This window comes from Poecilia reticulata, chromosome 12, assembly GCF_904066995.2.
Source record: "Poecilia reticulata chromosome 12, P_reticulata-male-v2, whole genome shotgun sequence".
Taxonomy (NCBI): Eukaryota; Metazoa; Chordata; class Actinopteri; order Cyprinodontiformes; family Poeciliidae; genus Poecilia; species Poecilia reticulata.
The window spans coordinates 28,044,917-28,055,335 of record NC_088841.1 but is presented as its reverse complement, the minus strand read 5'-3'; the positions used below and the strand labels follow the sequence as shown (position 1 = coordinate 28,055,335).

The 10,419-nt window shown below is 49.5% G+C and overlaps 1 protein-coding gene across 5 annotated transcripts; it reads left to right on the top strand.

The window, feature by feature from the left end:
• The first annotated feature begins 471 nt into the window (after window positions 1–471).
• On the top strand, window positions 472–10,348 carry LOC103460448 (uncharacterized). Of its 5 annotated transcripts, none has more exons than XM_081613470.1 (11): window positions 472–1,484; window positions 3,119–3,322; window positions 4,707–4,893; window positions 4,965–5,133; window positions 5,572–5,665; window positions 5,742–5,774; window positions 7,516–7,566; window positions 9,119–9,246; window positions 9,366–9,477; window positions 9,618–9,688; window positions 9,873–10,348. In XM_081613470.1, the coding sequence occupies exons 2-11, from the start codon at window positions 3,124–3,126 to the stop codon at window positions 10,089–10,091; spliced, it is 1,263 nt and encodes a 420-aa protein (XP_081469596.1). In that variant the 5' UTR covers window positions 472–1,484; window positions 3,119–3,123; the 3' UTR covers window positions 10,092–10,348. The 5 variants fall into 5 exon arrangements, with proteins under 5 accessions (XP_081469596.1, XP_017158800.2, XP_081469598.1 ...); XM_017303311.2 differs by lacking the exon at window positions 472–1,484 and adding an exon at window positions 1,493–2,444; XM_017303309.2 differs by lacking the exon at window positions 472–1,484 and adding an exon at window positions 2,457–2,941.
• Window positions 10,349–10,419: the final 71 nt, after the last annotated feature.

The window sequence follows — 10,419 nt, the reverse complement described above, 5'->3', positions numbered from 1 at the left end:
ATGCTGCCCCCTAGCTAGCGATGCTGCCCCCTAGCTAGCGATGCTACCCCCTAGCTAGCGATGCTGCCCCCTAGCTAGCGATGCTACCCCCTAGCTAGCGATGCTACCCCCTAGCTAGCGATGCTACCCCCTAGCTAGCGATGCTGCCCCCTAGCTAGCGATGCTACCCCCTAGCTAGCGATGCTACCCCCTAGCTAGCGATGCTACCCCCTAGCTAGCGATGCTACCCCCTAGCTAGCGATGCTGCCCCCTAGCTAGCGATGCTACCCCCTAGCTAGCGATGCTGCCCCCTAGCTAGCGATGCTACCCCCTAGCTAGCGATGCTGCCCCCTAGCTAGCGATGCTGCCCCCTAGCTAGCGATGCTGCCCCCTAGCTAGCGATGCTACCCCCTAGCTAGCGATGCTACCCCCTAGCTAGCGATGCTGCCCCCTAGCTAGCGATGCTGCCCCCTAGCTAGCGATGCTGCCCCCTAGCTAGCGATGCTACCCCCTAGCTAGCGGTAGCATCGCACTTTGACCTCACTACTGCTGATAAATGGTTGTTCACATGCAGTACCTTGCAGGCCTCTAGGGGGCGCCTTTAATCCACTAATGGGCGGGTTGTTCCTGCTGGTGAAACTGAAAACGTCTCAAACAGACGGACTAAAAATGACTTTATATGATTTTAATTCACACAGAAACGTTTTCAATAAGAGCAGAAACCAGAATCAGCTTGTGACCAACAAGAAGTTTGACTTTGGTTCCATCTGCTGCCAACGTGATAAAATGTTTAAACCTGTAATGTTTCTAGAGGAGATTCAGCTGAATTAGTGTCTGCAGTGACCCCTGACCTTTACCAGTCCTGGATGGAGGGAAGGCCCGCCCTGATCCTCCCTGTGGATGTAATGAAACTTTATCTGCTGCGGTTTGAGTCGTTTAGCTGCCAGCCGACGGGTGGAGCCCGTATGGGCCCCACATATGGGGTCCATACGGGTGGAGCCATCTACAACCTGAGGACATATGACCAAGTCAGGCCCAGTCAGACTGAGTCATATGGTTCCCAGTCAGATGGGCCCATCTGACTGGGCCCAGCAGTGAGGCTGATGGCAGCTGGTCTGATTAGGACGCGTTGGGACTCGTTGGCTCTGATTCTGCGCCTCCAGCTTTAAGACGTTCCTGTAAACGAGCCTCTGAAACGAGTCCTGGACAGGAAGGAACCTCTGAGGAGGACAGCTGAAGGAAACGAGTCCCGCTGGTGGGAGGTTGGAAACGGGAGCTGAACTGGTTTCCTGAGTGCTTAACAACCAGAACAGTAGCGTGAGATTACATGCTGTGGAATGTGACACGCAAATCCAGGAAGTGACTCGGTTCACATATAAACAGCTGGAGCGGAGAGGAGCTGCAGCCTGACTGCTGCAGCACCAGGTGTCCAGGTGAAACCAGGTGTCCAGGTGAAACCAGGTGTCCAGGTGAAACCAGGTGTCCAGGTGAAACCAGGTGTCCAGGTAAGGCCTCCTCTTTTATTTTACACATAAACTGGTTATTTCACTAAATGAATCAAGAGGCTTTAAAAGTTATCAAGCTCTGCAGAACCAGAAACATTTGAAAACGTTCAGGCTGGCAGACGGTTTTGTTGGAGATGAAATCATGTTTTCAGATTTTCTTTAATGAAAATGTTATTTTTACATCTGGACTGTTGGTGCATATTTCATATGTCCTCATGTTGTAGACGCTGTGATGACCCCAAATCAAACCTTTTGCCCAACATTAGCCTGAACATCAGGGTTCCGTCTCCCATAAACCAGAAGATGTTTATAAACATTACAACACAGAGTGCAGCGAGCAGGAAAGGTTTCCGTCCTGAAGTTTCCCAGGTTTTCACGGCGTTGATGGAGGACCAGAACCAGGCCCGGCGGCATGGGCAGGGGTTGGCCGCCCACAGTCAGCCATGCCCCCCTGGACGTCCGCCGGCAGCCGGGGCCGCTCCGTTATCAGTGAACCGACAACGACGACCTGCTGCTGCAGTTTCTCTGCTTCCTGTTGGGACTAGAAACCCTCAGGCTGATCTAATCTCTGAAGCTTTGAAACGGGTCATCAGCAAACAGAGTCAGGAAAGCAGGGGAACCGGTCCATCTGGATCCGGTGGTTCCACAGAAAGAGCCTGAGGTCGGATCCTTCAGGTTCCCTGCATGTGAACGTTTGCTGTGCAGCATAATTACCGTCTTCCTCACGAAGGAAGACGGTATAAAATGTCAATGTTCTGGTCAATGATCAGGACCGATACCAGATAAACCCGACAGAAGACGATCAAATCCATAATCAATGCAGTGGGGAACCATCAGACTGACCAGGTTTAGTAAACCGTCTTAGCCTGGTAGATGGAGATGTTTAGATCTAAAGTCTTTAGTTCCTGCAACATTTCAGGATCAACACAAAGCAGCAGTTTTTGAGCTCAGGGTTCAAAGGTCAGTACCCTGGATGTTTGAGGTGTTGTTGTTGTGGTTGTCTGTGTTTCTCTGTGTTTAGTCCTGTTTCCCTGTTGATGGATCCCAGCTGTGTCTCGTTCCCTGATCTCCCTCCCCGGGTCGTTGCCTCTTGTCGGATCCTCGTCTAGCGTCGCACGTCCATCGTCAGTCGTTACGTTTCTGCTCTCCAGTAGAACGGTCATGTCCTGGTTTGCTTAGCTCTTGTTTTCCAGTCATCAGTTGCTACTGGTAATTAGCCGATTGCTAACTCTCTGCCGTGCCGCCTGATCTGGACATTCATCGTCATCTTCATCACAACCCGGGTCTCTGCGTCCATCCTCACCTCAGCCACCCACAAATCATGACAACTGTAGCGCTGCAGGTGGTGCTGATCCAGACGTGGAGCCGGTCTTCATGCCGAGGCGATTCTGGAAACAACGTTTAGTTTGAGCCTGAGGAGCGAGTCTGGCTTCAGATGAGAGCAGGTAGCAGAAACGGTACGATCCGTAATGCTTGGATGAAGAAATGACCGAATCCGGTCAGACTCAGTGGAGGCCAGCTGACTGGGTTCAGAACCGGATCAGAACTGGATCCTGTAGAAACTGCCTTACCATCAGATGTGACTGATTTTCATGGTTCTGCCGCCTCCTGTCTGCTTCGTCTTCTGTGTCCAGACACGATGTTCAAAGCTGCAGCCACAGCGTTCGTCAAAAGCCTGAATGCTGACAAGCATCTCGTTCCCAATGAAGATCAAAATACAGACGTAGAACTTCTGACTTTAGTCAGAATCAAGAAGGGGAGTTTCTGGACTCATCCCAGTTACAAAGTGCTCCCGTACACCTTACCTAAGCTGGTGGGGGAGAAGCAGTTTTCACCAGGTGAGTAATGTGAAGCTTTTATTCAGATTCTTGAGTAGCGTAGTTGATTCTGCATTGTGGGAATAGCAGCTAGACAACAACAGTAGCTGAAATATAATCATTAAGTACAGAAGAAACCCTTCATACCTTATCCCACAAAATCCAATGCATCCTCCATAACCTTTAAACTTTAAACACTCTAATTAGTCTACAAGATTAATAAACTCAACAGTAAAGACAATAATTCAGAATTACGTATTTTAAAAGCAGCCGGTGTCCATATCCGAACCCCCTAGCTAGCGATGCTACCCCCCAGCTAGCGATGCTACCCCCCAGCAAGCGATGCTACCCCCTAGCTAGCGATGCTACCCCCCAGCTAGCGATGCTACCCCCTAGCTAGCGATGCTACCCCCTAGCTAGCGATGCTACCCCCTAGCTAGCGATGCTACCCCCTAGCTAGCGATGCTACCCCCTAGCTAGCGATGCTACCCCCCAGCAAGCGATGCTACCCCCCAGCTAGCGATGCTACCCCCCAGCTAGCGATGCTACCCCCCAGCAAGCGATGCTGCCCCCTAGCTAGCGATGCTACCCCCCAGCTAGCGATGCTACCCCCTAGCTAGCGATGCTACCCCCTAGCTAGCGATGCTACCCCCCAGCTAGCGATACTACCCCCTAGCTAGCGATGCTACCCCCCAGCAAGCGATGCTACCCCCCAGCAAGCGATGCTACCCCCCAACAAGCGATGCTACCCCCCAGCTAGCGATGCTACCCCCTAGCTAGCGATGCTACCCCCCAGCAAGCGATGCTACCCCCCCGCAAGCGATGCTACCCCCTAGCTAGCGATGCTACCCCCCAGCAAGCGATGCTACCCCCCAGCAAGCGATGCTACCCCCTAGCTAGCGATGCTACCCCCCAGCAAGCGATGCTACCCCCTAGCTAGCGATGCTACCCCACAACAAGCGATACTACCCCCTAGCTAGCGATGCTACCCCCCAGCAAGCGATGCTACCCCCCAGCAAGCGATGCTACCCCCTAGCTAGCGATGCTACCCCCCAGCTAGCGATGCTACCCCCCAGCTAGCGATGCTACCCCCCAGCTAGCGATGCTGCCCCCTAGCTAGCGGTAGCATCGCACTTTGACCTCACTACTGCTGATAAATGGTTGTTCACATGCAGTACCTTGCAGGCCTCTAGGGGGCGCCTTTAATCCACTAATGGGCGGGTTGTTCCTGCTGGTGAAACTGAAAACAGAGGCTCAAACAGACGGATATATATATAATCCGTCTGTTTCCTATAATCCGTACTGTTATAGGAAATTATATAACATATAATTTCCTATAACAGTAAACTGCCCTTTTCACAGCCTAGTCTAATAACATCACCCTGCTGCACTTGCTTCCTTGCAGATGATGAGGAGAAAGAGATGGCGGTGGATTTCAAGACCTACAGAACGATCGGTGGGGACGTCCAAGTGAAGGCAGGAGACGTTGTTGATGCTGGGATGAGCGTCGACACTGTGGATGCTATGAGTTCTACCACCATCAAGAAAAGGAAAGTCAATCTTGATTGTGTGAGGGAGACGTTCAGGGGCAGGTAGGTCTTGTTTCTGCCCCTGCAGGTTGGAACAGCTTCTGTTTTCTGATGCTGATCTTCTTCTTTGTCAGAGTGATTAAGAAAAACGACCTGAAGCAGCTGAAACTGAACAAAAACAACAAACTGGCGTTTGTCTATGCGAGGGCGTACAACACTCAACCTGTGACGTTGACCAATTTGGGAAGCTGCAAGGGAAAAGCCTCAGCTTTGTACCAGAGCCTGGTGAATGTGGGTGTTGGGGTGAGTGGACCTTCAATGAGTCTGAATATCTGCTGACTGAAGCTAATGGAGGACGATGAGCTAGATTGGGTTCTGAGATCGGGGTAAATGGGAGGCATCTGCCCCCCCTGCAGTAGAGCTTTGCCTTCACAGTTTATCAACCTGGAGATATTTTCTGACAGGCCTGGGAGTTCCTGACACCGTTTCATCTGCAGTGGGCCATGATCGGTCTACCAAGATGTCTACCAATCTGATCTCGATTGGTAGACATCTTGGTGCCTGTTTATATGGGTCAGTGCTGAGAGCGGCACACTCATTAGTATATTTGGTCCAATCTGTCAGTTGGAAGCTAATCTGGATGTTTTAGATGGGATGACAATCACTGACAGCTCAGAGATCATCAGTTTCTCTCTGACTCTGTAATAAATAAACCTTCTTTTGTTTGGTTTGTTCTGCCAGGTGAGGATGGAGACGGGCACCAATTACAAGGTACCAGAAAATAGCACCTTTGCTTACAGCCTGGTGGAGATCGAATTGGAGGACGGGATGATCGGTAGGAGCATTCGCCGTCTGTACAGAGCTGTAGATGTAGATGTTGGTGACTAATCGTTTCTTCTTGCCTTTTGCAGAAATACCTTTTGACACCTGGAGTCACAAACGAGGCAGGCCGGAGTTTTATGAAAACAATTTAATATTACTGTAGTTTAAAATACAATATATATTAGAACCCCTCAGTCCTTGAATTGGTGTTTTTAAGAACGAAATGCAGGCAGGAGACGGGACAGATCATCATGCAGGAAGTTTTCATGATGAACCTCCAGAACTGTAGTTGATGGAAAAGGAAAAACAACATGGAGGCAAAAGATCTGATGGATCTGACAAGTAACTGAGAAGATTGGGAGGAAAAAACCCCTCAGGGGTCGAGAAGAAGACTAGAAGTGACCAGAAGCTGTGTGAGCAGATGGGTTGATGGAAGGAGGGTCAGAAACTGAAGGATGTCAGACCAGAAGACGACCAGAGGTCTGACAGGGGGTAAAGGAGCCAATGAAGAGTCTCTGGGGGTAAAGGTCACTCCAACGAGCCAATGAAGAGTCTCTGGGGGGTAAAGGTCACTCCAAGGAGCAAATGTAGAGTCTCTGGGGGGTAAAGGTCACTCCAACGAGCCAATGAAGAGTCTCTGGGGGGTAAAGGTCACTCCAAGGAGCCAATGAAGAGTCTCTGGGGGGTAAAGGTCACTCCAACGAGCCAATGAAGAGTCTCTGGGGGTAAAGGTCACTCCAACGAGCCAATGAAGAGTCTCTGGGGGTAAAGGTCACTCCAACGAGCCAATGAAGAGTCTCTGGGGGGTAAAGGTCACTCCAACGAGCCAATGTAGAGTCTCTGGGGGTAAAGGTCACTCCAAGGAGCCAATGAAGAGTCTCTGGGGGTAAAGGTCACTCCAACGAGCCAATAGAGTCTCTGGGGGTAAAGGTCACTCCAACGAGCCAATGAAGAGTCTCTGGGGGTAAAGGTCACTCCAACGAGCCAATGAAGAGTCTCTGGGGGTAAAGGTCACTCCAAGGAGCCAATAGAGTCTCTGGGGGTAAAGGTCACTCCAACGAGCCAATGAAGAGTCTCTGGGGGTAAAGGTCACTTCAAGGAGCCAATAGAGTCTCTGGGGGTAAAGGTCACTCCAACGAGCCAATAGAGTCTCTGGGGGTAAAGGTCACTCCAACGAGCCAATAGAGTCTCTGGGGGTAAAGGTCACTCCAACGAGCCAATGAAGAGTCTCTGGGGGTAAAGGTCACTTCAAGGAGCCAATAGAGTCTCTGGGGGTAAAGGTCACTCCAACGAGCCAATAGAGTCTCTGGGGGTAAAGGTCACTTCAAGGAGCCAATAGAGTCTCTGGGGGTAAAGGTCACTCCAACGAGCCAATAGAGTCTCTGGGGGTAAAGGTCACTCCAACGAGCCAATGAAGAGTCTCTGGGGGTAAAGGTCACTCCAACGAGCCAATGAAGAGTCTCTGGGGGTAAAGGTCACTCCAACGAGCCAATGAAGAGTCTCTGGGGGTAAAGGTCACTCCAACGAGCCAATGAAGAGTCTCTGGGGGTAAAGGTCACTCCAACGAGCCAATGAAGAGTCTCTGGGGGTAAAGGTCACTCCAACGAGCCAATGAAGAGTCTCTGGGGGTAAAGGTCACTCCAACAAGCCAATGAAGAGTCTCTGGGGGTCACCCAAACGTCACTCTGTCCAATAAGGAACTTCTACAGCAAACAAAGCTGTTTCTGAGAATTTGGAGGTTTACCCTAAGACAGAACTCTGAGAACTGTCTGTTGAACCTGAACTCCTGCAGGCTCTATGACCTGAGGTCTTCTCCATGTGGTGTTCTTCATTTGAACTGACCCGTATCCTTTCTGTTTACAGGTTGGGAATCTGATGCCATAGACAGTGACATTCTGGAAAAAGCTAGAGAGGGTGAGAAGTATACTTTACCTGTTAGCACAGTTTTCCAAATCATCAAACCCTGAGAAGTTTCAGTTTCAGAGACATTTTCCTGGTAAGACAAAGCAGTTAAAGCCTGACCGGCTTGTGTTGCCACATGGGTTAATGGTGGAGGAGGCGCTCAATATGCAGAGGCTGCAGTGGTGGAGCAAGTTGGCGTCGGGCCAGGGGGCGGGGCTAATGATCGGGCCCTTTATGTTGGGCCCGGGGGGCGGGGCTAATGATCGGGCCCTTTATGTTGGGCCAGGGGGCGGGGCTAATGATCGGGCCCTTTATGTTGGGCCAGGGGGCGGGGCTAATGATCGGGCCCTTTATGTTGGGCCAGGGGGCGGGGCTAATGATCGGGCCCTTTATGTTGGGCCCGGGGGGCGGGCTAATGACTGGGCCCTTTATTCCCAAAATAACAAAGCTCATGGGTTTGTTGAGACCACATCTAGTACTGAGAATAAATATATCTTACAGACCATAACAGTAAAGAACTGATCACTTATTTATGTTTAATTAGATTTGATATATTTATTTCTTCAATATTATTGTTCATGTCAGTGTTAATGTCATGAGGCTGATGACTCCATGACACTTTGACTCATTAGGATTTGATTAAGAACCAGATTTGTTCTTTGTCATTTCTGTCCAGTTAAACTATTAATCTATAATCAATAGTCAGGTCTATATAAAGATATAATCCATGTTTCTGTCTCATATTTGTATTAAAAGGAACTTTAGTTTTTCCACTGAAAGCTCTGGTTTGAACAATAAATGCCACATGAAGTTTTATGGATGAAGCTCTGATGTCCCATTCTCCTGAAGGCAGCACAGAGCTGCACCACCAGAAACCCTGAAGAGAAGAAGAGCTTTGATTAATGTAGTTACATTCTATCCATGTTTTAATGCTGCAGCTCAGTCGGTTGCTAATAGATCAGAGTTTAAACTGGCATGTTGAACATCTTTAATCTGGTCATTTAGTGGAATATTTAACACTAGAAAATGGAAAAGAATAAGAATATTGATCCACTCTGATTGGCTGCTGTTAGACGCCTGTGAAAATAATTTATATTCTCATGACTTTTTTGTTCTCTGGGAAATTATTTTGATGATAAATACAGAAACAAGCATAAAAATCAAAACATCCACAATAGTGATAGTTATATTAATGATAAAATAATAGTCAGTGCAAAGCAGCCTGTAAATTCTTTGGTGGGGGGCAGGGGGGGATGGATAAAGGCTGGGGGGGCTGGATAAAGGCTGGGGGGGCTGGATAAAGGCTGGGGGGGCTGGATAAAGGCTGGGGGGGCGCTGGGCTGAAACAGGTTGAGAAACACTGATCTAGAGCCACTTTAAAACTTATCAGGCATGAATTTTTCTAACAGCTGTTTGGTTTTATGTAAAACTGGAGGAACATTAATGTCCAAATTCTCATTATCGCGATTAATGTTTGGCTCTTAAGATTCCAGGTTTATCACAGAGTCACTGTGGTTCTGGATCCATAACAGATTCCTGCTGGTTTTGACTGTTTTTCCTGCAGGGATTGAAACAAAGGAAAATATCCTGAACCTGATTGACAGACTTCCAGAGTCGATTCGTGGAGATGTGCTGAAGCAGCTGAGAGAGGTTCTGGAGGAAGAGGATGCTCTGAGTGAGCTGGAGGACATAGTAAGTGTTTGGTTGAAACTCGTCTGAGGATCAGAGGGTTTCTGCTCCCTGGTCAGGAGATGCACAGATCTATAGAGTTTTCACAGATCTACATCAGTGCATCACTGTCTTCCTCTCAGCTGGACGATGGCAGTGGGCCTCCGGTGTCTAAGGCTGTCTCTTCTTTCCTGGACATCCTGGGCCAGTCCAAGGCGAAGGACGGTCTTCGTGTTCTGGTTGCCGCCTTGGATGGTGAGTCTCGTCTGAGCAGAAGCTCAGGAACTTTCAGTTGCTCTCAGGTCTGAATCTGCAGAGAACCTGTGATGCTTTTTGGAGAACATCAAGATGAGACAGATGGACTCCTGAACTTCTTCTTCTTCTGCTTTCTGTAGCTCTGCCTCTGCCACTGCAGCGACCTCTGACCTCAGGAAGTCCTGAGACCATCACCGTCCTCCACCAGCTGGTTCGTCCACATCACGTCCTCACTGTCACTTTTTACATCACTTCCTCAACCTGCACACACTTTTCAAAACTCAAGACAGAAACTCATGAGATGAAAACACAATTTAACCCACAGGGATAAAAACCGATGAAACACTGAGACACGTCAAGTCTGTCCCCATCTGTCCCTCCATCTGTCCCTCCAGGTGGACAGTCTGAAGGACAGCGATGAACCCAGTCTGCCCGGTTCTGTCCCCGCCGCCCTGCAGCCAGATGGAGATCTGCGTTGGGCCGCTGACCTGCTCTGCTCCTCTGACGAGGTTCTGAAGTCGCTGACCGATCTCTTCGATGTGCCACCAGAGGTTCTGCTGGAGGTTCTGGCTCTGGCCGTGATGGGAATCCACAAGCTGCAGGGCGGAGAGTGAAGCCGGTCCTGCTGGTGGACGTCTCACACTGGGGACCTTCAATGAGAGAAAAATCTTTTTAATTCTGGGCCACTTCCTGTTGGGTTTCCCGTCACAGCGCCACCGTCTGTCAGGTTCAAAAACGCTCAAATCAACTTGCGTCCAACGGCCTGGTTTGGTGTTTTTCCATGTTCTGAATGAAACTCTGACTTTAAAAATGAAAACCAATCTATTGTCTTTCTCCTCTCAATGATCATTAAAGGCATCCAAACATGAAACGGCTTCACTGAATCTGTTCGTGTTCAAAATGACGGTTCCCTCCACGTCACAATCGATAACCTGAACCGTT